This window comes from Elephas maximus, chromosome 7, assembly GCF_024166365.1.
Source record: "Elephas maximus indicus isolate mEleMax1 chromosome 7, mEleMax1 primary haplotype, whole genome shotgun sequence".
In the NCBI taxonomy this organism is placed as follows: Eukaryota; Metazoa; Chordata; class Mammalia; order Proboscidea; family Elephantidae; genus Elephas; species Elephas maximus.
Window position 1 is genome coordinate 25,732,478 of NC_064825.1, and position 27,643 is coordinate 25,760,120.

The 27,643-nt window shown below is 41.7% G+C and overlaps 1 protein-coding gene and 1 pseudogene across 1 annotated transcript in view; both read right to left on the reverse strand.

The window, feature by feature from the left end:
* Window positions 1–835: 835 nt before the first annotated feature.
* ENDOD1 (endonuclease domain containing 1) overlaps window positions 836–27,643 on the reverse strand; it is a 48,635-nt gene continuing 21,827 nt past the window's right edge. Inside the window, exon 2 of the mRNA XM_049889743.1 lies at window positions 836–14,943. Within this exon, the coding sequence (XP_049745700.1) occupies window positions 13,741–14,943 (1,203 nt within the window). The 3' untranslated portion in view covers window positions 836–13,740. The remainder of the gene's footprint in view (window positions 14,944–27,643) is intronic.
* LOC126078830 (uncharacterized) lies at window positions 20,372–27,288 on the reverse strand (annotated as a pseudogene).

The window sequence follows — 27,643 nt, forward strand, 5'->3', positions numbered from 1 at the left end:
TCCTCTCCTCTCTGGCTGTGGCTTGTCAGCCTCCCCTCAATGCTCAAGCCAGTCTCTCAGCCTCATTGCCAGGGCCTGGGAGAGCCAGGTCTTTCCCATCTGCTCTGCAGAGGGCAGACCTTAAGGGTGGTGTGGGTGCAAGGGTGTTCCCGTGAGGAACTATTGGCAGCATCCACAGGTTTCCATGGAGGCTGGAGCCAGTCTTAGACCAAGGATGATTGCTGAAGGCACAGGCCAACAGTTACAGAGAGACCACAGACCAAAGGTGCAGAATGAACGGCTCTTTGGGGGAATGTCAGTATCTAGGGGTGGTTATTTGGGTTGGAGGCAAAAATGAGGTGCTTGCACTCACAGCTCCATAGATTACAAAATTCTTCTCCCACCCCACCCTTTTCCTGTGCTCCCCCTCCTGTTTGCATTGGCTATGGACCACTTGTTTTTGCCAACTGACTCGGTGTAGGTTGGAAGTTTAATTTGAGAGAGGCCTGAAGGCTATATGCCTACCAATATTCACCTCCCCCCATAATAATAAATTAAAAATACGTAAATAAAAATAAAATTCTCAGTACTGGATAACTTAGAGATCCATGCAGAATTTGTAATTCCTGCTGGACCCAGAATGTTTGGGTCAACCAAAGGCAAGGCCAGGGCATCGTATGTGGAGATCATGGAAGTAACCTTCAAGGAGAAGGATAAAAGGAAAAATGTGAGGCTCTGACCTGGCTTACAATCCTGGTTCTGATACTAGCTGTGTGATCCTGGACAAGTTACTTAACCTCTCTGAGCCTCAGGTTCATCTTCCATAAAAATAGGAATAATACTTCTTGCCAGGGCTGTTGTGAGGAGAGAAAATGAAATAACATATTTGAAAGTCCCTGATGCACAGGAAGTTCTCAGTGTTTGTTTTATTTCATTGGTAAATAATTATTCTGGTAATGAAGATAAGAGTGATTTCTGTGAACAAGTGTCTAAAATCCTCTGGGAAGACAGTCCATCAGAGGTCTTTGGGCACTTCAAGCAGGGTCTGGATGTATTCAGGAGGATGGGAAGGTAGAATACGGACTGAGGGTCCGGGGACTCATTTCCTTCTGGTTTCTCACAGTCTAGGTACAGAGGAAGGCAGCATAGCATTCTGGCAGCTTGCAAGTTTTTGGTAACATTTGTAAAATTGTCATTTCTTATAAAGGTGTCCAACTCTAGTCTCCTTTCTTCCCACTCCCCTTCACCCCTTTTTGCTTCTCTTTCCTATTTCTTTCAACACCCATAGGATTTCAACTAGCCCTTTTAAACCTCAATTTTCTCATCTGAAAAACTTACCATCATAGTGATTCATAGGACTGAAATAAGGAATAAGTGAGAGAACATATATTCAATAAATAAGTCCTATTTCGCCTAAGTTTTTCCCTCTTTTCCTCTTCCCTGTTGATTTCTCATTCTCCCTGCTTTTCCTTTTTCCCGTCTCCACAGAGGAGAAGGTGAAGCTGGATCAGGTGCAGACGTGAGAGATGGGTCCTGGGAACTGTGCAGTTCCTTTGTTATCTTTTCACCCACTTCGCACTCTACCCTTTGAAGATGACTCTCATTGGTATAATTGGCTCTTAATGTCTTATTGGCTGACGGCCTCCCACCATGTGTCTCTTTGAGTGAATAGCTCCTGAATTATTTACTTTTGGTAACTTCTCATTGGGTGTTTTAGTTACAATTTGGAATCCTAGAGCAAATAAATTCAATACTGTAAGTTGATTCAATTTGGGGTCATTTCTAAACTTGACAACATTAAAAATGTACCAGCCTGGCCCGAGGGCTCCTTGGGAAGGTTACACAGAGCAACTTGCTCTGTTCATCTTAGAGCTTTGCAGCTCAGTGTGGACTACAGACCTGTTCAGGATTGTCTTAGAGTTAGGGTGGTGGCTATTCTAGTCTCCTGCAGGAAGGAGTTTCCTTGTCCAGGGCTAGGGCTGGCTTCTCATATACATCAGCGGTCCTTCCTCTGTGTAACACTGCCTCCTTAAGAGTTCAAACTTGATTGACTGCTTGAGGCATTTATTTACTCAGCAACCATTTACTGTGTGGCTTGCTATGAGTGGGATGGGGTATTAAAGGCCCAGACCACTTGCCAGGACAACACCCCAGCTCCAGAGCTCCCCATGGGGCCTGCTGAGGTTTTTGTTATGACTATGTCACAGCCCCCTTCTCCTTGACTGATCCTGCATCCTTCCTGTCATCACACAGGTATTAGGACTCTCTCATGAATTCCCTTCATGCTAATCTCCCTCAGCACATGATTCCCAGGAAACTCAATCTGCAGTGTGGAGCCACGTGAAAAGCACATGGACTGTGGAGTAAGACAGACCTTGTTGAAATCCTGGCTCTATCACATAGTACCTGTGTGGATTTGGATAAATTATTTAATCCCTCTAATTTTTTTTTTTCATCTGGAGGAAAAAGATTATTGTTAGAATTAAATGCACATACATAATAGTGTATAAGTGCCTGGACCGCTGAAGCAGCTCAACAAATGTTAGTTCCCTTCAACAGAATTTCTCACACATGTGGTCCCAAGTACTACCAGAATTTATGTTTTCATTTTTTTTTTAAATAATAGTGCCTCTTTGAAAGGGGTGACTCTTTCATTATTAAAGCTTCAGAACACTGTCCTAAGTGAAATTAAAAAAAAAAAAAGTTGCCATCAAATCTAGCAGAACTGTGTTCCGTAGGGTTTTCAATGGCTGATTTTTCAGAAGTAGTTTGCCAGGTCTTTCTTTGAAGGTGCTTCTGGGTAGACTTGAACCTTTAACTTCTCAGTTAGCAGCTGTTATGGATTGAATTGTGTCCCCCAGAAATGTGTGTCAATTTAGCTAGGCCATGATTCCCAGTATTGTGTGATTGTTCACCATTCTGTCATCTGATGTGATTTTCCCATGTGTTGTATATCTTACCTCTATGATGTTAATGGGAAACTCTGGTAGCATAGTGGTTAAGAGCTACGGCTGCTAACTAAAAGGTCGGCAGTTCCAATCCACCAGGCGCTCTTTGGAAACCATATGGGGCAGTTCTACTCTGTCCTATAGAGTCGCTATTAGTCGGAATTGACTATGAGTCGGAATCGACTCGATGGCAACGAGTTTTTTTTTTTTTGGTATGATGTTAATGAGGCAGGATTAGAGGCAGTTATGTTAATGAGGCAGGGCTCAATCTACAAGATTAGACTGAATCTTGAGCCAATCTCTTTTCAGGTATAAAAAAGAAGTGAACAGAGAAACAGGAGACCTCATACCACAAGAAAGCAGCACCAGGAGCAGAGCACGTCCTTTGGACCCAGAGTTCTTACACTGAGAAGCTCCTAGACCAGGAGAAGATTGATGACAAGTACCTTCCCCCAGAACTGACAGAGAGAAAAAACTTCCCCTAGAGCTGGCACCCTGAATTTGGACTTCTAGCCTTCTAAACTGTGAGAAAATAAATTTCTCTTTGTTAAAGCCATCCACTTGTGATATTTCTTTTATAGCAGCACTTGATGACTAAGACAGCAGCCAAGCCTGATTACCATTTGCACCACCCAGGGACAAGTGAAGTATAATGATTAAGGGAGTCTGATTGACTTTGGTTGACTTTGAACAAGTAACTTAACCGTATAGTCTATTACCTAGCTAATCCTTATGAAATTTTCTCACCTGTAGAATAGCGTATTAATAGAACTTATTTGTGGCAGATTGTATTTTCCATAAATGACTACAGAAATATCTCCCATCCCTTGTGCTCTTCTGAAATGTCCTGGCCATCCCTCCGTCAAGAGGTGGAGTCTAGCTTCCCTCTCCTTGTATCTGGGCTGGCCTCAGTGACTTGCTTGACCATTAAAATGTGACAGAAATATGTTCTGGGACTTACAAGTTTTCGCCTTGGTCACATGAGGCTAGGTCATTTCACCTGGGTCTCTTGGGATGCTCCCTCATGGAACCCAGTCACCGTACTGTGAGAAGCCCAAGCCACTTGGAGAGACCATGTGTGGTTCAACAGCCCCAGCTGACAGCTAGTATCAACTGCTGGCTAAATGAGTGAGCCATCTTGAACTCCAGCCTCTGTGAGCCTTCAGGTGACTGCAGCAGCAGCCAACATCTGACTTGCAACCACATGAGAATGGCCCAGCTGAGCCCAGTTAATCCACAGAACCATGACAGATAATAATAAAGTGTTGTTTTAAGCCTTTAAGTTAGGGGGTGGTTAGTTATGCAGCAATAGAAAGCAAAACACTACCTCCCAGGATTGTTGTGAAAATTACATGAGAAAGCATTGTCGAGGGGCTTTGAAATTCTATGCTCAATGCATTCTCTCCATAGAGGCAAACTACTATAGATAGCCAGGTCCTGATCAGAAGGTTGTTTGTTGGGAATGGGGTCAAACAAGAGGTGCTTAGATAAGTCAAGGTTTAATGGCATTGGTCAGGTGATGTGGCCTTTGGATTTGGAAATATTCAAACTTCAAATTGCCTAGCCTTCCTCTCCAGGATGGTACCCATATGGGCACAGTCAGTGTCTGTCTCAGTGATTCTGCTTTCTGTGCCCTCCCATGGCTAATCAACTCCTTTTCCTCTAGAAACATTCTTTCTCTCTACATCTATCTTAATATACTCAACTGGGTTATGAAGCAGTGATGAAGGAGAGCTGACTTGCACCAACTTACACCAGCTCCGGAAAGTAGATTGCACACATCTCTTCTTAACTCTGTGGTCAATGATGTCACATTGGCAGCTTAAATGGGCCATAGTGAGAGTATTTATACCACAGAAATTGGCAAACACTATGAACCAGGGATTTTCTATTTTTATTTATTTTTTTCAGAAAGCTCTTAAGCATTTACCAGCACACCACTGGTTATAAGTGCAATAGACCCAACAGCCTTGTTATTCTTTCAGGAACATAGCTCTACATCATCCATTATGGCCTGATCTTATATATGACATTTAGAGAGCAATTTGTTTATTTCTAAAACCTAACAAGGCACCTCACTTAGCCCCCAGCCCCATGGGATGCTGGTCTCAGACAGGTGTCTGCTCATTCTCAGTACTGTGTTTCTCGTCATACCTCTTACCTATCAAAACAGATACTTCTGTGTAGGAGTTGTTCCCAGCACTTACATCATTTATTTTCAGTTGCTAGTATTGACACAATGTGTTAACACTCTTCGGTCTGTTTGCATTTTCATAGATAACAGTGACAACTTAAAGGAAGAATGCCAAGTGGTAGAATTTCTGGCAACACTGTGGGATGCTGGGGGAGTTATTTGGAAGCAGGAACTTTACCAACATTTCTTAAATGCGCTCAGGTTAGCTACCACCTGCTCCTAAGTATAACCCCGCTAATTGGTTCTACAAATCTGGAAAGAAGAAATACTAATACTATTAATAATGGACATCATGATGATGATGATGTTCCAGGACTAATCCATCACTGTCCATCCAAATATGTCCCAGGAGCACGGGGATTCCTCTGACTTTTGGTAACTCTCAGACAGGAAAGGTGAAATTCAGAATCTCTGTAACCCAATGATATGACAGTACTTGTCAAAAAGTCAAAATTTCTTATTATCTGCGATTTGGCCAGACCATAGAGTATGTCTAGTCCATCTCTCCTGTTTTTGCAGATATGCCTGTGATGACATTGAGTGAAGGTGCAATAACTCATGGGAGGTAAAGGCAGATCCCCTGTGTCCCAGGAGAGCACCCTCCACTTTACACTAGCCTACCAGCGCCTCACTCTGGGGCTTCCACTTGCCTGGAAGTTTACATCTAGATGCAATGAGCAGGGTATGGCTGGATAAGCCTGATCAGCAAATAACCTGGGAGAAACAGACACTTGATACAATCCTTAGAATCCTGGAAGCTGCTGTCTAGTGTTCATAGGTACACGGTTGGTGTGGTGGCAGGCCTGGGCTGCCTTCAGCTTGCAGGCTGCCAGGGGAGGTCTGGGTGGCTCCTGCCAGTTCTGAGGTTCACCTGTGGCTTTTCGCTCTCTGCACCTGTTTCTTGTCCAGCTGCTTATTGTTGTATGATTCATATGTTGTCTTCTTTTCAGTGCCTAATCGTTCAGGGACTCAGCTGATTCATATAAGAGGAAAGCAAATAGTCATGAGGTATGTATTGAGTAGTCTACTAGAGAGGGCATTAATTAAGCCTCAAGAATGTTGGGCCTGAGGAGAGGTAAAACGCAGAATTCTGAGTGCAGAGCCTTGCCTTATCAACACATAATGTTCCAAATTTACTGTCAAACCCAATCTTTGGCTAAGCCATTCACTCTTTCTGGAGAAATAATTTTCATTTGGAATCTGCTCACCATTTAAAAATGAACCACACACCAGTTTGTAAAAAAAAAATAGGATCAACTGTGGAGCTTCCAATAACAATAAATCTTTATATTTCTATGATGGTTTATAGTCTACAAAGCACATTGTCTCCTTTGATCCTTACATCAGCCATATGTGGTTAATAATTTTATTTAGCCACATTTTATAGGCGAGGAATTAAAGTTTACAAAGCTTTGTAGATTTTCTCAAAGCATGACAACAGAAGTAAGACTTGAACCCAGGTCTACAGATTCATTCCAAAGTGCAGGCTTAAAAACAAACTAACCAAAATCAAAACAACAACAACAACAAAAAAAAACCAACAAACAAACAAATCCTATACCACGGCACTTTATAGAAGCCCTTTACTGGAGAATTCATAGTGAATTTGATCTTGGCTCCCTTTTTCCTAACAAAGAAGCCAGAAATTCTGGAATCTTTTGTAAGAACATAGCTTTTCCCATAACATTGACCCTGCAGGATGGTTCTGTATAGTGATATCCCAAATTGAAGGAGTATTGATCATGTATAGTACTTTCACCTGTTTAAAAAAAAAAATCTATTTTTTACTAAATATTGGTCCATCTTAGTGAGTGTGCCTTTTTTCTACACAATAAAAGAACAGAGCACTCCCAAGAAAAGAGGAAAGGAGTCCTAGGCCTCTCCTATCAAGGCCTAAATGGCTGTGGATGTGCTGGGCATTACCCTACTTTGTGCAAGGTTTCAGATCCCCGTAGGGGAAAGTACTTCTGCAAACTATAAGGTTACTCTATGTTTAGTCTGCCATTTTCAGATGAAAAGGAAGCCTATAAACTTTTTCAGATGGGCAAGAAATGTCCAAAATACATTTGTATTTACAAAGGACTTTTAGGCATATATGAGAATCATGATGAGACCAGGTTCATAACAACTTCAGGCATTGCCATTCCTCCACCACTACCACCACCAAATTATTGTATTTATTCTTAAAATCCCTCTCATTAAGCATGAATTATATTTTCCTATACTTTAGAATTCATGTAAGTTTAACTCTGGGTGGTTGCATCAGCCAAGCCCCCTTCTTGTCCTCACAAACGCCTACCTCTTGTCCAGGAGGAAACTTTTAGTTGTGTCTAGGGAGGGTATGCATGAGACAAGGGCCCATGCAGCTGGGTCTCCTTGAGCAGTAGCCCATAGAGAAGAGGACCTGGGTTGGAAAAGTGACCTTTCTGGGGTGTAAGTATATCAAGATGAAAGAGGCAAGGTCAGTCCTGAAAGGCCAAGGCATAGCAACACAGAAGGCACCCAGCACTTCCATCACATTGAAGCAAGAAGCAAAGAGTATTGAGAGAATTTCCAGTAAGGAGCCCAGGAGGAGAGAGAAGAGTCTGCCAATGGAAAAGGGTGGCTCAGGACCTAAGTCCACGAGCTCTGAGCATCTGCCAGCATGACTCTTTTTAAATGTTTTTCCATTAAGTGGGCCAAGTCAGAACACATGGAATAAGTAGAGCCCTTATCATTTCTGAACAAATGGCCAAATTTAATCTTCCGGTATCTGATGAGCAAATTATTACATGGACTCTTTTTTTATAAAAATAATCTCTAATTAAAAAAAAAATTATTATACAATCTTTAGAGATACCACACAGTTTTATGTCATACTCAAGCGCCCAAGTTCCAACAGTATTATCAGCATTAACACTGGTAATAGGTATTGCAGATGGGATGGGACAACCCAAAGATGGCATTGAAGAAGACAGACAGGGCCTCTTGGGGACTGTACCTCATGTGTGTGTGTTGGGGGGGAGAAGGTGGGTGATTATTGTAGCACAGGATCTAGGGTTCAACTGTGGGGGTCCAGAAAGTCTACTTTATCTATACCCCAGTGCCAATTAGTCTTTTGGGAACAAATTTTTAATTCTTTAACTCACAAGAGGCTGGAGAATAAAGAAGAGTAACTATTTATAGTGGTGGTGAAGTGGGTAAGAGCTTGGCTGCTAACCAAAAGATCAGCAGTTCAAATCCACCAGCAGCTCCTTGAAAACCCTATAGGGTAGTTCTACTCAATCCTATAGGGTTGCTATGAGTCGGAATCGATTCGACAGCAACAGGTTTGTGTTTTGTTTTGAATAGTGGAGATCATCATTCTTTCCAGCAGCTAAAATGCACATGCCCCTTCTCTAATTTACTCTCTTCCAAGTAGTAGGGTTTTGGGGAAGCTGAATCTATTATAGAAGGAAGGTTTTGTGACCATGGGCTCAGCAAAGTAGAGACCTGGAGGGAAAATTCCTCTCTACTCCAGTGACCAGAAATGCTCAGCTCTCCCTTGCTGAATAATGTTGGAAACATGTTGAGTTCCTATTCTCTGATCACCTATTTTCTGAACTCCAGATCCAGCTTCACTTGTTTCTTCAGACACGTTGTCACTGCTGATGAGGCTCAGGCTTCCTTCATTTCTCAATCATGATCTAGACTTATGATTCTGGTCCTTCCAGCTTTGATCTAGAGACATACTGACCTCTAAGATGACTCCCAACCAATCTCATCCATGATGTGTGGATTTTCTTAGCAACAACAATTAATGTTTACTGAGCACTCACAATGTATCAGGCACAGTGATGAGTGCTTTGCATTCACTAGCTCACTTTACTCTCATAACAACCCTCTGAGGTTATTAATCAGCCCCATTTTACAGATGAGAAAGCTGAGGCTTTGGATGGTAAGTAAATTTTCCAAGACCACACACAGTAAGTTGTGACAGCAGGATTCGAACCTAAGTCATTTTGACTCCAGAGCCTGAGCTCTTAACCATTAGGCAACACTGCCCTCCAGGAGTAATCTTGTGTCCAACTTCTGAGAGCATTTCACTGTGGACTCCTGAGATACACTCAACACAGTAACAAGTGGTATATATAAGAGCACTTTCTTTGTTGAAATTGAAGCTTAAGAATAATTGATTTGGAGTATAATTGTTAGAACTCAATTCATGATCAAGGAAAATACTTCCAGAGAGAGGCAATAAGAAGCCTGAGATCCCATTTGTGAAAATCAAGCAGTTCACACTATATTGCTTATTGTATAACATTTTGAAAAACATGTATTGTGTGGCACGCCAAATGCTGAACAAGACAGAGAATCACACACCAGGCCCTTCCCACACTGGGAAGGCAGCCAAGAATGACTGCCACCTCCACTCCAGAGAGGGCACCCTACACTAAAGGCCACAGACAGGACCTGTCCCTCCTCAGAGATAGCTTGCTATATTTCTCAGGCTGTGAGAGTTTCCTAATGAGTAAACAAGTAAGTATACTTATATAATTTTCAGTATGATTCAGAATCAGGAAGCAATAAGCCTTTGGTGCTTATATGTAAAAGACAATCACAAACAGTGTACGTTCCAAACAGCTGAGAAAAAAAAAAAAGGCTTTTCAGAAAAACAACAAAGTAGTTCTAAGGCTGTTCACTGTTATACCCTCTTTGTTTTCTTCATGTATGACTCAAAATTTTAAACAATGAACAAAAGCCAAATGTGACTGGAAGCTAATATGTTACTGTTTGAATTAATATGGATCAAGAAGAAAACGGAAAAAAAATTTAAAAATCACAGATAATCCCTGTTATGGTTTGAATTGTGTCCCCCCAAAACATGTCAAAAGGTCAGCAGTTGGAATCCACCAGCGGCTCCTTGGAAACCCTATGGGGCAGTTCTATTCTGTCCTATAGGGTCGCTATGAGTTGGAATTAACTGGATGGCAAGGGGTTTGGTTTTTGGTTTTCAAACCTGTCCCCATCTGGGACTGGGCTTTCTTTGTTATGTTAATGAGGCAGTATTAGTGTAGGGTGTCACTTAAATCAATCTCTTTTGAGTTATAAAAGCAAATTAGGAAAACAGAAGAGGAAGTAGAGAGGGGGGAAGAAAGATGCCAAATCATGTGAAGATCACCAAGGAGCCAAGAAAAAGAAGCTGAAGGACAAAGACGTTCCCCCAGAGCCCACAGAGAGAGAAAGCCTTCCCCTAGAGCCGGTGCCTTGAATTCGGACTTCCAGCCTCCTAACTGTGAGAAAATAAATTTGTTTGTCAAAGCCACCCACTTGCGGTATTTCTGTTACAGCAGCACTAGGTAATGGAGATAATCCCCAAACCTCACTTCATGTGTTAGGATTCTCCCCTTTTAGATATTTTACGGAAATGCTAACAAGTTGTCAATAATTACTTTATTGATCATCTGCAAGGTCCACGGCATTGCACATAGCTTCAAAATATCCAGTTGACTTTTGTCACATTCTCTGTAAAGCCTTCTCTGATTCCCTGGTTTTGTTGCTTTTTCTCCTGTACTCCAGAGAACATGCTTCTGGTACCCTTACTGCAGCACATACCAGGATATGTTACAGGAATCTATTGTGCCATCGCTTCTTCCCACTAGATTTTGAACTCCTCAAAGATGGGATCCATGCGCTGTTCATCTCTGCCACCCTGGTGTTCAGCACACGTTTGATAGATGAATGGATGATTGAACAAATGAAGAGTACTTCACTTTGGTTCCTTCTCTCAAATCCCTAGTCTGCATTTAGGGGGAAGTGCTTATGCTGAGTGAGAAAACACCATTCAAAAGGCCCCAGTGAAAAGAGGAGTGTCCAAAGGTATGGCTGAACCACAGACAAGAACGTCAGTTTCATAAGCATGAAGAGGTGGCTGTCCTCCCCAAGGGCCTGAGGATGTAACACAGCCATAGCAAACTCCTCAAGCCAGAAAAAAAAATGGGGTTGATAAACCTGAACTCCTGCCTCAAAGCCCAGTGTAGCTCACTGGGACGAGGTCAGCAGTTCAGCCACCTGCTGGGCTCCAGGCCCAATACAGCCTGTTTCAGAGGCACAGCCAACACTAGCAGTCCAGAGGAGCCTCAGCCACCTAGCCGTAAGGGTATTTTTTGCTTTACTGTCCGTTCCCAGATTCCAAAAATGGTCATGTAAAAATAAATAGACACTAAAAAACTCTAAAAGAGGACATTTCCAAGCAGCCCCACAAAGGAATGGTTTGGGTGCACTGTCCCTTGCATGGTCCCTGGGGACTCAGGCTGCTGTGGGTGCCTCCTTTGGGCCTTTCAGAACGCAAATACGTACTATGAGGGAATAATGGATCCCACGGGATGCAACAGTATGATATTGTGCATGGGAATCTAATGTCTTCATGACACATGCCAAATTTAATTGATTAGTCAGGGCCTGGGTCTTTTTGATGAATTTGAGAATTTTGCTATGGTCAGGGAGGCAGGTGAATAGCAGCATGCATGCCATGTATCTGACATCCCAGGTGTGACAGGATATGTGCAAAAGACTTGGCTCCTGATCTGCCATCAGCTAGTCATGAAACTGAGGGCAAGCCGGTTGCCTCCTTGTGCCCCAGATTCCTTATCAGATGAAGGTTTAACCAGACTGTCTCTGGGGTCACATCTGAGATTTCCTTTCTTTCATCCATCATCATTACCAAGGTAAAACCTCACCCTTTCATTTACCTTCACATGCCTGAAATGAAGGCAGGCCCACCGACAGACTTTTATGTTCACAAACATGAGTGTTTATAAAATACTGCTTAAAATTATTAGATAAATCTAGTGCCTATCTCCCTATCATGTACTGATCTAGTGTTCATACTCCCCAAACTTGCATCACACATCCATCAGGATGGCAGCTCATTGGCTGCTGCTCTACTTTGGGTCTAATTCAACTATCTTTCTGCAACATTAATTCCCACTGTACTAACAGTTCTCATTGACCAACCCAATGCAAATGGCTGACCCATTGTTCTCTCCTTGAATGTTCTGTCTTTCTCAACATCTAATTTTTGCATCTACCTTTCTGATGACTGGTGGCCTGCACCCTCAAGCCGGTATTTTACACTTGGCCCTTTCTTGCCTCACAGCCACTCTTTAGAACGTTCAGAAAAATCTAGGTGATTCCATCCCAGCTGTGGAAGGTAGAGCAAAGTTTGGGAGGCTCTGCTTTCTCCTGTTACCATTTTCAGTGCAAGGTTTAAAATGACAAGTGCTTGATCCAAAAATTTAAGATAAGCTCTCAAACTGAACTTGTCTTAATGGGAGAGCTATCTTTTCCAACCTCAAACACACTATAAAAATAATCTTCTAAGAGGTAATAATTCTTAATCAAGTATTTTTATATACAGTTTTTTTTTTCAAAATTATTAGAGCAGTTTTTTGTTTTAAGTTTGTGTGTGTGTGTGCAGCTCTTTTCTATACATTTAGACCAAAACAATCATTTAAGCCTAAAAGTTTGAGTGGTTCACCATCCTGGGTACTTGCCCGATGCATTAAGAAAGGTTGATCTAGTATGTTGCAGAATATGAATATACATATTAGCTTAGCATGCAGGTCTTTGAACTCAACCTTCTCAACTACAGCTTTAATATATACCCAGTGAATCCAAGATTGGCTGAAAATGTCCAAGGGCTCCCACCCTTGAGTTCTCTTCCTTACACCTGAGAGGACTGTATTACACTGTTCAAGGGGCAAGAAAATCTTTGCTCTTATATTCTCACTTAGTCATGCCACATCTGGCAAAGTACAGAGTAACAAAAATGCTTAACGTTATTGAAAAGAAAAATGCAGCAAGGTTTAACTTGGAAACCACAGAAAGCTAACAGATACAGCAGGCTTTCTAATCCCAGCCTAGAAAGTTATCTCAGTAGAGAGGCATTGTCTGCATTTCACCAAGTTCAGTTGGGTTGAGGAGAAAAAGCAGAAATTGCTAACAAATTGGCCAGGGATATTTATTCAGTTTTGTCTAGAGCCTCAGGGAGTAATGAGGGGAACAAGATTCCCTTCCTCTTTTCTCAAAAACCCTTTGGTTTAAAGTTGTCTTCTTCCCTATAATTTTAAAGTTGTCTAACAAAACCAAACCAAACCCAGTGGCATCGAGTCGATTCCAACTCATAACGACCCTATAGGACAGATTAGAACTGCCCCATACAGTTTCCAAGGAGCGCCTGGTGGATTTGAACTGCCAACCCTTTGGTTAGCAGCCGTAGCACTTAACCACTATGCCACCAGGGTTTCCAAAGTTGTCTACACCCCTATAATTTTTAATCATCATAAATGAACACCAGAGTATCTCAGAGCTCATCTATATCAGTGAATAACTGAAATTATTAATGGCTTGAAAGTCTGCACATATCACCGGAGGTACACAGCAGATTACCTACACATAACCCCACCCTGAACGTCTCTCTTGGATCAAGTCTAAACTGTACCATCTTCCTTTGCTAAAACAGACAGATACCCCACCAGCGGTCAACTATAATCATTGACTCGACAGAAGCCCACTGTAAAGATAAAACATTCCAGATTTCTCTATGAAAAAAAAAAAAATCAAATTCACTGTGGCTGAGCACTATTAGTTTTTTGAGTTCTATAGCTCCCCAGAATTGTCAAAAGCAATCCTGTAGCCGATCCGTTTGCAGATACCAAAAATAACTTGACACAGACCAACCATAGTGCCAAATGCAGTGTCAAATAGCAGAGACACAGTGCCACCAAGGCCCACAGCAATGTCCTTGCACACAATCGGAATAGCACCCACAGTATACACAGGGAAAGTGGCCACATCCACAATCACCCGGACAGGGATGCCCAGAACACGGCAAACAGCCTTCAGCAGACAACAAAGGATCCGGAGAATGGCCCTGATGATCTTGGCCGTGACCTTGAGCACCTTCCAGGGAATGCTCACCAACTCTTCCCCAATGGCCATGAAGTATGAGACGGTGGCTGAGCCCAGGTGGTAAAGGCAACTTTCTATGCCGTTTATCGCCTGTTTGGTAAGGTACCACAGGAAACAGACAGTGTACTTCAGGACTCCCACCATAACGTAACAAATTAATTGGAAAAGCTTGATGAATGGGGTAGCAATGATGCCCATCAGTTTTCCCAAAAGGCTACTACTACTTTCCTCAGGTGCCTCTGGAGACAAAACAGCAGACCTCTTGTTCTTTGTGCTGGAGAGAGGAACAGGGATCACTTTAGATTGCACCGTTCGCTCTTCATCCTGGACTTGGTTAACCATTTCCAGGATTTTCTTCATTTTCTCTGTGTCTTGCTCAGTTTCACCACAGTTGTTCTGGAACAGCTGAGGGTTAGATGGAAGCAGTTTCTCAAGATCTTTCACCATCACATCTTCTATGACATCACCGTCCTGGATGTGCTTGACAAAGCCCATAGCCCAGCCTCCAGGAACAGCACAGCAGGCTGCCAGCCAAACAAACTTAGGGACCGTCACTTTGTCTTTAACTTTGTGGTCTGAGGGCACTGCACCTGTGATGATATATAGGTTTTCCCCATTGCCACACTGAGGGACCAAGGCCTGGTCCATTAGGCTGTTGAGATTCATGTACCACCGTTCCCTGAAGGACGGGGTCATCGGAGCTGCATTTGTGAGAGTGAATGTGGCCATCGGGAAATCACTGCTGAGGGGGAATGGATACAGCTGTCCTCTTTGATAATCAGAATCTAGGTAATCTGTATTCAAGGCTTGCTTACTTCCCAGATTGTTCACCGAGGTGATGGCATCAGCTTCATCAATCACCTCCTCAAGGTTGCTGTTGGGGTCATCGATCTGAAAGAAGAGAACAAGTGTTGAGATGTGACCTTGTTCACAGCAGAGAGGATGTACTTGAATCATGAGATTCTAGAGAAGTCTCTATTGCACACTCATTTCTCATGAAGGCTGGGTTCACTGGCACATGTACACTTCATTCTAAATATTCCACAATTCTGCTGTTTGAACACTTATTTCAAATAGGCTGTTTCTGTTTTACTCCCTGTGTATACCCCATCCCTGTTCAGCAGTACTCCCCTACTCCAAACACGCACACACAAATACACTATCCTGATACTCATTTTTAATCTGCTGTGGTTTTATGAATTTCATAGTTCTTTTCTGGAATATTTTCCCATGGGACTCAAATTAGATGCAAAAGTGAAAACAAAGGGAAGCAGGTTTCAACAAGAAATCAGAACTGCAATTCAGATAACAGCCACCGATTTTTGCTGCAATTTAATACCTACATTCTTAACGAATGTTTGCACACTGTGAGATACATGAGAAACAATCAACTTCAATCAGAGCATCTAAATCAAATAGGGGAAAGTAGACAGTCTGGTGTAAGTTATTACACACTTAGGCCAAGCTAAAATTCAACTTTAAGCCTGCTGTTTGAACTGAACCTCCCCATGACATTTGCTGTTATTAACAATTCCTTTTCATTCTTGGTCAATCTAGATATGTTATATACCAATTATTTTATATATATACATATATTAAAAAGAATTTTTTTTATATGTAGATACACACATGTATATATATATATACATATATATATATATATATGCACACACACACATTCCTTCCTTTGGTTCTCCTTTTTTTTCTTTTTTTAATTCAGCAGTATAATATATACTTTCACTTTGCCAATCTGAAAAAACAAAAGGGAAGAGCTCAAGAATAAACCTAGGCCCTAATTTATGGCGTAAATAGAATATTAAGCGTAACTAAAAATGCACAACTCCAGAAGATAAACTAGATAACGAAGACCTCCTAAAAATTAAATAGCCATGCTCATCAAAAGACTTTCCAAAAGAGTAAAAAGAGAACCTACAGACTGGGAAAAAATCTTCGGCAATGATATATCTGATAAAGGTTTAATTTCTAAAATCAACAATAAAAAGACAAGCAACCGAATCACTAAATGGGCAAAGGACACGAACAGGCACTTCACCAAAGAGGACGTCCAGGCGGCTAAAAATATATGAAAAAATGCTCGCAACTATTAGCCATTAAAGAGGTGCAAATGAAAACCATGATGAGATACCATCTCACCCCTGCAAGAATGGCACTGATAAAAATTTCAGAAAACAATAAATGCTGATGAGGCTGTGGGGAGACTGGAGCTCTCATACACTGCTGGCGGGAATGTAAAATGGTACAATCACTATGGAAAATAATAACAGCGCTTCCTTAAAAAACTAGAAATAGAAATACCGTATGATCCAGCAATCCTACTCCTGGGAATATATCCTAGAGGAGTTAGAGCTGTCACACAAATAGACATATGCACACTCATGTTCACTGCAGCATTATTTACAATAGCAAAAAGGTGGAAACAACCTAGGTCCCCACTGACAGATGAATGGATAAACAAACTATGGTACATACACACAATGGAGTACTATGCAACTATAAAGAACAATGATGAATCTCACAACATGGATGAACCTGGAGGGCATTATGCTGAGTGAAATAAGTCAATCACAAAAGGACAAATATCGTATGAGACCACTATTATAAAAACCCAGGAAGAGGCTTACACACTGAAAAAAACAGTCTTTGATGCTTATGAGGGAGGCGAGAGGTGAGGAGGGAAAATCTCTAACTAGGTAGTAGCCAAGCATTAACTTTGATGAAGGGAAAGACAATGCACAATACAGGGAAAGTCAGCACAACTAGACCAAAGCAAAGCAAGATACTTACAGGAACACAAAGGGGGAAAAAAAAAAAGGCAACCAAAGTAAATACTATAATGTAGGGTCGCTATGAGTCGGAATGGACTTGACAGCAGTGGGTTTTTTTTTTTTTATACAACCCTACAACAGTAAAAACAAACAACTCACAAGCAGATACGTAGGCAGATACATATGCTGAAGAGGGAAGGAAGGGCATATATAGGTTAGACTGTGGAGATTTTTACATACATATTTGTATGCACAGAATATATTCATATATGTAATAGAACACAATGGGGGCACAGTCACAGAAGCTTCCTACGCACATCCAAATACCTCGAGGGACAAAATTACTGGGGCTGAAGGATGGGGACCATGGTCTTGGGGGACAATTAGGTCAATTGGCATAACATAGTTCATAAAGAAAATGTTCTACATCCCACTTTGGTGAGTAGAGTCTGAGGTCTTAAAAGCTTGCCAGTGGCCATCTAAGACACATTTACTAATCCCATCCAGTCCACAGCAAAGGAAAATGAAGAAAACCAAAGACACAAGGAAAATATTAGTCTGAAGGACTAATGGACAATACGAACCACAGCCTCCACCAGCCTGAGCCCAGAAGAACTAGATGGTGCCCAGCTACCACCACCAACCACTCTGACTGGGTCACAATAGAGAGTCCCGGGCACAGCAGGAGAAAAATGTAGAACAAAATTCAAATTCACAAAAAAGATCAGACTTACTGGTCTAACAAAAAAATAGAGGAATCTCACAGACTAGGGCCCCCAGACACTCCTCTAACTCAGAACTGAAGCCACTCCTGAAGTCCACCTTTCAGCCGAAGATTAAACAAGCCTATAGAACAACCAGTAACACATGTGAGGAATGTGCTCCTTAGATCAATCAAGTATACAAGACCAAATGGGCAACACCTGCCCAAAAGTAAAGGCAAAAAGGTGGAAGGGACAGGAAAGCTGGACGAACGGAAATGCAGAAACCAGCATGAAAAGGGGGAGATTGCTGACACGTTGCAGGGATTGCAACCAATGTCACAAAACAATTTGTGTATAAGTTTTTGAATGAGAAACTAATTTGCTCCATAAACTTTCATCTAAAGCACAATAAAATTTTTTTAAAAAGAATCATAGATATGCACCAGGTTTAGTTATAATTGGAGACAACCTAAATATCCAGTAATAGAGGATGGTTAAATGGTGCTATAATCAAACAATGGAATACTACACAACCATTAAAAATAGTATAGAGTTATATGAAATATTACATTGCAGGCTGGTCATAATTTACTAGGCTAAAATCAGATTATAAAAATACTTTTACATAAAAAAAAATACATAGGCCTAGAAAAAAGACTAGAAGGTATATGTGAAAATATTATCCATGATTATCTTTAGGTGCTTAGATTGTGTGGTTTTGAATTTTTTTTTTGTTTGAACATTTCTATGAAAATTTTCCACAACAAAAATTATCATATCTGAAGTAAGAAATAATAAACTTATGATTTTATTAATCTTCTGGTCTGTGATATTCAAAAACAGCACCCTGGGCAATCAAGTTTAAATATATATTTAATTATATAAAACAATACTAAGTAACAAAATATTCCCTATAAATGAAAATATAGAACAAAAGAGGTTTCATCCTAATTTCAAGGAGAAAACTCTCTTCTTAGCTTATTTTACAGATGGAGAAAGTAAGACACAGTAAGAAAAAGTAACTTTCCCAAAGTCAGTTATCCATTAGTGGCAGCAACTGAGTTTGAACAGAGATCTGTCTTTTTTTCCCTCAAAGCATATTTTTGTTGTTTGTTTGTTTTTTACTAACCCATACTTTCATCTTAAATGGACTCTGCCGTGCCAGTTTTCTCTATCAGAGAGTGGAAAACAACACTGCCCTACACAGATTGCTATCCGTAATCTCCTTTGCTCTCTGTATTATGGAATAAATGAAGCTCCTTAAGGTTGCAGGGAGGGAAGCTGATATCTGGATCCTCTGAAGTTGCAGTGCCCAGAATGAAGAAAGAACGGAAAAGAAAAGGTCAAAAAGTGTGTGCACAGACTGCTCCTCGTGCCTCCTTTTTGCCTTTGTTCAGGGCAGGTAGTAGCTGAGCCACTAGCTTCACAGCCCAAAAATGTGGCAGCACATTGGGCAACCGGCCAGAGTAGTTGCCAGGGTGCTAGGAAACAAACAAACTCTTTCCCATGGACTTGACTCTGACTCATGGCGACCCCCATGTGTTAGAGGAGAACTGCTCCATAGGGTTTTCTTGGCTGTAATCTTTATAAAAGCAGAGCACCAGGCCTTTCTTCCACAGTGCTGCTGGGTGGGTTTGAACCGCCAAGCTTTTAATGAGCAGCCAAGTGCAAACTATTTGCACTACCTAGGGACCTCTCAGGGTGAGAAAATGGTTAGTTGGCTGACTCACAAGAGGCACTGTTCCTATTTATTAGCACCTCACTGACCTACTCCCTTTTTCCTCTACACTAGCAGGGGCAGAATAGTAAGAATCTATGCTCAGCAAGCTTTCCTGGAGAAAAACTGTAAAATCAGTGCTCCTACCTCAGCCTCCTCCACTCTTACTCCACAGAGATCTTTGAGACATTTAGGAAAGGGACCCTATGCAGTCAAGGTGACCTAGAAAAATCGTAAAGCTTAACTGAATCTAGACTGTGCTCCTTAAGGCTATTTTCAATAAACAAAGACTTATTCAAGTTGCCTTCTATATTAATGAGGGGCTCACTGGAAGAATACCAAAGCATAGAAATCCCACAAGAGTAGAACCAACTGACTCCACAAAGACCCAGGAATGTGGTATAACTTGGCACTGCTAGAACTAGAAATGAATCCCAGGCAACCCTAGGGAATCCTGGCAACTACAGTCTGTGATTGGCATTCACCAGACTTAGCCATACTTGACCTCTCTCTCTGTCCCTCTCCCACCTGGCTTCTTCACCTACTTACTTTTGCATATTCTGTATAGCTCTTCTTTGCTTCATAGCTTCTGCTTACTTACGGTTCCTGTTCCATCATAACTTGAACACGAACCATCATGGGCTCTCTAGCCCACTTGCCGTATCTTTAACCTTTATCTTCTCCTGCTACCTTATTTCTGACTTCAGACGTTCAACAGGTGGGATCTGATTTACTCATCTTTTCATATCAGGCCATATCAAGAAAAGCCTATGGAGTACTTATCCCTGAGTCAAATGCCCACCTGCCCACCTCTGTCCAATCAGTTGTGGCTGGGTGCTGGAGAGAGGACTCTGGTGATCCACATATGGCTGCCCCTTCATCAGGAACTGTGGGAGTACCAGGCATTCTAGGCTTGGCTTGTCTGGCCATGGCCTTAGTACAATACTCTAATGTACATAAATTAGTGTGGATCCTGGTAACCAAAATTAAAACACAAAGTAAATAATTGAGAAATTTCCCAAAGTTTATCTAATCTAGTATGAAATCTCTGTCAAAAACACCAAAGGATCTCTTAAAAGAAGACATGCTGATCTTCTAAGAACCTTGTATTCTTTCCTTGTAGAATTCAATTAGAAATACACTGAAGCCTATCTTTCTATCCTGTATGTGTCTTTTCTTCTTTTTCGTATTTTATCTCTCATCATCCCTCTATAGTGTATTTTAGCTCTCGTCATCCCTCTATACTGTATTTTAGATGGGTTCCTCCGATTTATCTTCCAATTCACTAAATCTTCCTTAAAATTGTGTCTAGTCTATCCAACCTGTTTATTGAGGTGTTTTGTTTTGTGGTTTTTGTTTGTGGTTTTCATTGACAATGTTTTTCGTTTCTGGCATTTCTATTTTTTTTTTTTCTTTCTCTTGTGACATTCCTTCCTTTATCTTTGAGTAGTTTAGACATGCTTATTTTAAAATACATTTAAGATTCTCTATTTTATTTAGCTTCTTGGTTTATTTTGTTTCTTCTACTGGTTGACCTCAAGGTAAGTACACGTAAGTGCTTTGCCTTTTTTTTTTTTGCTAGTGAGCTTATCTTTATAAAAAGTGCATGGTGTTTTGCTGAAAAGAAAAAAAAATCTAATAGGATTGCTTTTGTGGTTTCCTCTGCCAGAGTCCTATAGAATTGAACGATTCCAGGTTAGTTTTTGAGTTATTTTCTCAGTTCGGGGTTTCCACATGGAGGTAACAGTGTGAATTCAGACTCTCACACAGGAAAGGTACTAGCTCTGGGTTTACTTCTGGAGGATAGTTGACTATTCCCATTCATGACATGGTGTGGGCAACTGCTTCCTGTCACAACTTGCAGGTAGTTTTCTGGTCTGGCTCACCAGTGCTGGCTTTCCCGGCTCCCAGTTTTACTCAGTGAGCGTAGTTCCAGTTCCATGTCATGAACAGGCCCTTGACCCCTGTTCCCAGTTAGGTTAGAGCCCTGGTACCAAGGGCCCGTTTGGCTTCCCATACATAGCTTTGGCTATTGGTTTCTTAAGTATTTTCTGGCACCTGAAAATTTCTCTTTCTTGCTTTTTTTGCCTAATTATGAATTCAATATATTTAAAAATATATATATATATTATGCAACATCTCTATGTGTTTGCCATAAGAGGAGAAGAATCCCACATCTACTCAGGCACTTTCGTTTTTCTTTCTTTTATTAGCCAAACTGCAGGTTTAACTCATATTCGCACTGCTGTAGTCAAAACCAAAACTTTAATTAGTCTTCTCCGTAGGGAAATTTAGTGCTTACAGGATGCAATCAGACACTCTCAGTCATTAAGGAAGTCATTTTGGGGATCGAGAAGCCGGGGAGGCAGATGCCTGGCTGGTGCTGGCCGCTGAAGCAGCTGCTGAAGGGTTGCGAGAGTCGGCGGCGGGGGGGTCGTTCCAATGCCGCCATAGTGGTGGAGTAGATAGCGGACCCCCTGAATACTCGGCGCCCCCACATTGGCACCGTGGCACGCCATCGGCAGCAGGTTTTGAGGCTGTACGCGGTAGGCGAGGCACATGAAGGCCAGTGAGTAGAAAATCAGCGCTGTCGTCATGCGGCCGCTGTTGGTCTCCGGGGATGCCCTCATATCCTTGAAGGCGGCCAGTGGAAGGCCCCAGTTGGCCACGGGACCTCAAAAGTGCGTGCTAGTCAGGTATTCCCGGAACTCCTTGGACTGCACGTGGTCCCTTGCCCTCGCACTAGTGTCGCCACTGTCACCATCATGGCTGAGCCGTGGGAGAGACAACCAACACTGCTAAGCACTTTACATTAATTTGCTCATTTAACCCTTAAACATCTCTTAGTTAGATTAACTATTAAACCCATTTTACAGGTGAAGATACTGAGGCTCAGTCAGTTTAGGTAAGCTTCCTAAGGTTATGCCCCCAGAAAAGAACAGTGAGGATTTGAAGCTTGCTCAGGCTGAATATAAAGACAGTCCTTGTAACTATGTTTAGTCTAAGTTGAGTGGTATTTTTCAACACTGATGGTGTCAAGAACTTTATAGGCTAAAGCACCTCACTAAAAATTAGCTACAGAGACCACACCCAGCCCTTTCCTAAATCACATCAGCCAGCTTATAAACAACCTGATTCTATTTACTGTCTTCTTTGCATTATTATCTATAACTCTTTTATTTGTTCATGTGAGTGTTTTTGTCTTCCTGAAATTTATTCCTACTGATTTTGTATTTTGCAACTTGAAGTCATCCAAAAAATTGGAATTATAAACTCTTTTTACCTTATTATTTGTTTAAAAATATTAAATCCCAGGACCTTATAATGCCCTGCCAGCTAATCCCCACTGAAAAAAAAATCCATTAGGCTAACTGTTGCTTCTGTCGTAAGACCAGTTTTTTAACCTATGTCAAAACTTTCTTCTGATCCCAAGATGACTAATGTTTTAATAGCCTTTGTTAATGAATCATCTGAAAATCTAAATAAATCACTGTACCAGCTCCCCATTATCTTCATGGTTATTTACCTCTTCAAAACAATCAAGTGTGTTTGGGTAGGCTCTTAATTTCTGAAGGGATGCCAAAATGTATGTGTGTGTTTAACTAAAATGCCTCACTCATGTGTGGGAAACTATACTAAAAATAATGATAGTACCTGAGGAAAACAGTTTTAATCTATTCTTGGACCCACTATCACTGAAAGGGCAGATGTGTTTTTTCCATGCTGTCTACAGACATAGCTCAATGATCTGGTTATTGCAAGTACAGTGAATTACTGACAACACCACTCCCTAAAGACAACAATACACCCAGGGTGTAAGAGGTAATTTCAGATGTTGACTTCTGGGTTACACCTGTTCTTCTGTTTGTACCACTAAGTCTTACCCTTTCGCTTCCTGGTGCAGCTCTGGTGCAGGGGCAGCCACAAAGCTCTCGCTGACTAATCCGCCTCCTCAGCTGACCTAGTGCCCCGGGAGTGCCAATGGAATTTGATACAATTCCTGTATTTGATGGAATTTTTTCTTCTAATCTGTTAAATAGATTTTTAGAAGAATGAACCCTTCCCCCTCCACCCATAAATAATCTTATAGTAAAGTCCATTTCAAATTCAGTATCAGGAAAAATATTGTTTCTCTCAATGAACTGATATGTTTCCTTATACCAGACAGTAAAAAACTATTTAAACCCATAGAACTTCCTTTTTGCTTCAGAATTAAATGAAGGGAGACATTCAATTTTTGTACTAATATGTCAGCAAGAAAAGAATGGAAAACTGAAAAGGAATTCTATTTTTTTCCATTGCCATCGAGTTAATTCCAACTCACAGTGACCCTATAGGACAGAGAAAAACTGCCCCATAGGGTTTTCAAGGCTGCAAATCTTTACGGGAACAGATTGCCACATTCCTCTCCCCAGAGCGGCTGGTGGGTTCAAACTGCCAACCTTTCAGTTAGCAACGAAGCACTTTAACCCCTGTGCAACCATGACTCTTTGAAAAGGAGTACTGGAGGGGAAATAGTCACCCATTCAATAATGAATTTATTAAGTATATATACTATATGCCTAGCACTGGAGGATGATGTATAAGGTCTGATAACACCAATATTACTACTGCTAGCAACATTTACTGAGCACTATATGGCAGGATTCTAAGAGCTTTAAAAAAAAGAGCTTTACATGTATTAAATCTGTAAGTGGCGAAGCTAAGTATTCACTCACTTAAACTCAACAACTAGGTACTATCATTATCACCTCTTGGCAGGTGAGGAAACTGAGGCACATCAAGATTAAGTAACTTGCCCAAGGTCACCCAGTTAAAGTGGTGGAATGAGGGTTAGGATCGCAGCTAGTGATCCCAATGACTGTTTTATATGCTTCAGAATAGGTCTTCACATCCAGAAACTCATCTATTTAGGGAAACATGACATAGATACAAGGTTAAACAGAAAAACAAAAGTGCAGTGCAGCTCATGTTAAATGCAGAATGAATGGTATAAAAAAAAGGCAATACAATTTCAGAGGAAGTCAGGGAAGACTGTACTCAGATACTATACACTGGGGAGACTTTTTGTAGGAAATAAAACCTGAAATGGGACTTGAAGAATGTGCAAGATTTTGATAAACTTAGAGAAATAGAAAGGTCGATAAAGGCTTAGCAAGACTTCTGTAAGAAGGCTTGGGGGCAGAGACAAGCAGCCTGTAAAAACATAATTCTAAGTATGAAAAAGTATAAAGTTTAAGTGGAAAGAATAGCTGGGGACCAGATTATAAATCCTCTGAGATGTGTGTGTGTATAAAACTAATAATAGAATAATTATGACTACCACTTACTGAGTGCTTGCCATGCACCTTGGAAAATACTTGGCATAAAGTATCTTTTTTAATCCTAACAACATCCCTACTGCCTCCCTTCACAGAAGAAGTTGAGGCTCAGAGACACCAAGTACCTTGCCCAACATCACATCGCAAGAATGGGTGGTCTGACTTCGGTGACCATAATGCCCCACGCCTCTGTTCTGCTTTCTGGGCTCTTTAAATACTATGCTTTTAAGTTTGAACTTTACCTGGCACAGGGTGGAAATTCACTGATGGTTTTTGAGGACTGAAGCATCAGTGTGAACATATAATTCCAGGGAGACAGACCCTAAAGAATATTGAATGTTCTGTGGTCTGTCAGAAGAACAAACAAAATCAGTCTTAGAAGAAATACAACCAGAATGCTCCTTAGAAGTGAGGATGGCAAGACTTCGACTCTCTTACTTTGGACAAGTTATCAGGAAAGACCAATCGCTAGAAAAGGACATCATATTTGGTAAAGTAGAAGGTCAGCAACAACAAAGAAAGGGAAACTCTCAGTGAGATGGATTGACACAACAGCCAGAACAATGGACTCAAAAATTCCAACGATCATGCAGATGGCATAGGACCTGGCAATGTTTCGTTCTGTTATACATAAGGTTGTCTTGAGTCCAAGCAACAAAGTCCAGGCAACTAACAACAGCAGCAAAGTACTCAGATACAGCAAAAATTGTAAAGCAGGTTTGTAAATTAATAAAATTTAGAAAACATTGCTGCACTCCATTTACTTTCTGTGCAACACTATGAGGTAGGCATTATTATCATCTCCATTTTATACCTCGGAAAACTAAAGCTCAGATAAGTGGTATATACAAGGTCATCCAACCAGTAAGTAACAGAGCTAAGGCTTAAGACCAGCCTTTTAGACTCCAAAAGTCCTAACCCTGTGCCAGGGATAGCCCAAACTCTGCATGAGGAAGGGAATGCAGGGAGCCACAGAGCGGCCACCACTAGAGGATGACAGGAGAATGAAGAGACAACTGGGAGATACAGATGGAGCAATAAGGAGAATCCATTATCTAGCGTCATGTCCACCACTCATTTGCCAGTTTGTCATGGTGGTGGCTTGCGTGTTGTTACGATGCTGGAAACAATGCCACCACTATTTCAAATACTAGCAGGGTTACTCTTGGTGGACAGGTTTCAGCAGAGTTTCTAGATTAACACAGACTATGAAAAAAGGCCTAGTGATCTACTTCTGAAAATTAGCCAATGAAAACCCTATGGATCACAACAAAATATTATTTGATACAATGCTGGAAGATGAGTCCCCTAGGTTGGAAGGCACTCAAAATACACAGTGGCCATAACAATGGACTCGAGCATAGCAACGATGGTGAAGATGGCACAGGACCAGGGAATATTTTGTTCTGTTGTACGTGGGGACACCATGAGTTGAAGCTGACTTGATGACAATTAATAGCAACAACAGTGTCCCGGTCAGAAGCCAAGGGAGAGGAATACTTCAGCCAGAGAGGCATCAGTGGTGTGTGCCACCTGCTGCAGAGAGGAAAGAGAAGGATGGAGATAAAGCCAAGGCCTTTGATGATTAGAAAATTATTGGCACGATTTCAAAGGGCAATTTCCACAGAGGGCTGAGGAGGAAGATGGGGACTCGATATGGGCAACAGAAGGCTGCATAAACAGATTTTTTGTTGGAGAAATCTTTGGGGAAAAGGCAGGAGTCTAATAGGGTCTTAGCTTGAGGGGCAGAGCACTAAAGGAAGCAAAGATTATCTTCCTGCTGCCCATTCTTACCCAAGTAAAGGGAGCCCTGAAAGGTTGGAGTATTTGGGTCTGTATGTAAGGGGGTGTCTTGGGGCCTATTACTTGAGATGCTCCTCTAGAGCATCTCAGGGGGACCAACCATAAGGTGACTGGCTAGTGGTATGGGAGCCACTGATCACAGCCCCAGGCCCTGAGGGTTTCTGGGCTGTAAAATCCACGTGAACCTCAGGGACCAGAGTCACCTGGTGCAGATTGGCCACGGGGAGTTTGTCACTGAGGAGGGAGGAGGCACTGCTTGTTGAGTGTGATAATGATCTGCAGAAAACAAACATGAAGCTTCAGCCATTGTCAGAGGCAACATGCTCACCAGCTCGCAGGAGCTCTCTCTCTTTGCCTCCTTTTCTCTCTTGTCCTCTGTTATGTGTGAACTGTGTCCCCCAGAAATATGTGTTATATAAATTTCTAACCCCTATACCTGTGGTTATAATCCCATTTGGGAATGAGTTTTCTTTGTTATGTTAATGAGACAGTATTAGTGCAGGGTGTGTTTTAAGTCAATCCCTTTTGAGATATAAAAGAGATTAAACAAGCAAGCAAGAAGCAGAGATGGGGGAAGACAGATGTCATACCACAGGAAGATCAGCAAGGAACAAGGACCTTCCCTGAGAGCCTAGAGAGAGGGAAAACCTTCCCCTAGAGCCAGTGCCCTGAATTTGGACTTCCAGCCTCCTAATTATGAGAAAATAAATTTGTTTGCTAAATCCACCCCCTTGTGGTATTTTGGTGATAGCAGCACCAGACAACTAAGACATCCTCCTTCCTCTCACTCTCTTCCCAACTCCTCCATGCTATGTTCACAAGCACTTACTTTGAAATAGCTTAGAGACATGGCAGGTACAAGGGAGTTCCTTTAACTCCAGCAGCAAGCCTTTGATGTGACACATGATCTCAGAGGGCCAGAAAACTATGAGGGTCAGGTGGCTCAGCTGAGATTTCCAAGATCAGCCAGAGGACTGCAGTGGATGGGGAATTATACCAGGGGTGGCTCTGAGAGTGGGCGGAGGGTCATGGATCAGTGCCAGCATGCACATTGAGTACAGAGAGGTTTTGCAGAGGGCTAGGATGCTTGGTGGTGGGGAGAATGAGAATGGTGAGAAGGTTATCATTAGTTACCAAGTATTAGTTTTAAAGGGCACATGCAATGTACCCAACTGGGGGTTTGAAAGTCAAGAGGAAAGGGTTACGAGAGAGTGGAAACACTATGCAGGAGAACAGGCTCCCATACATTTGCTTCCTTGT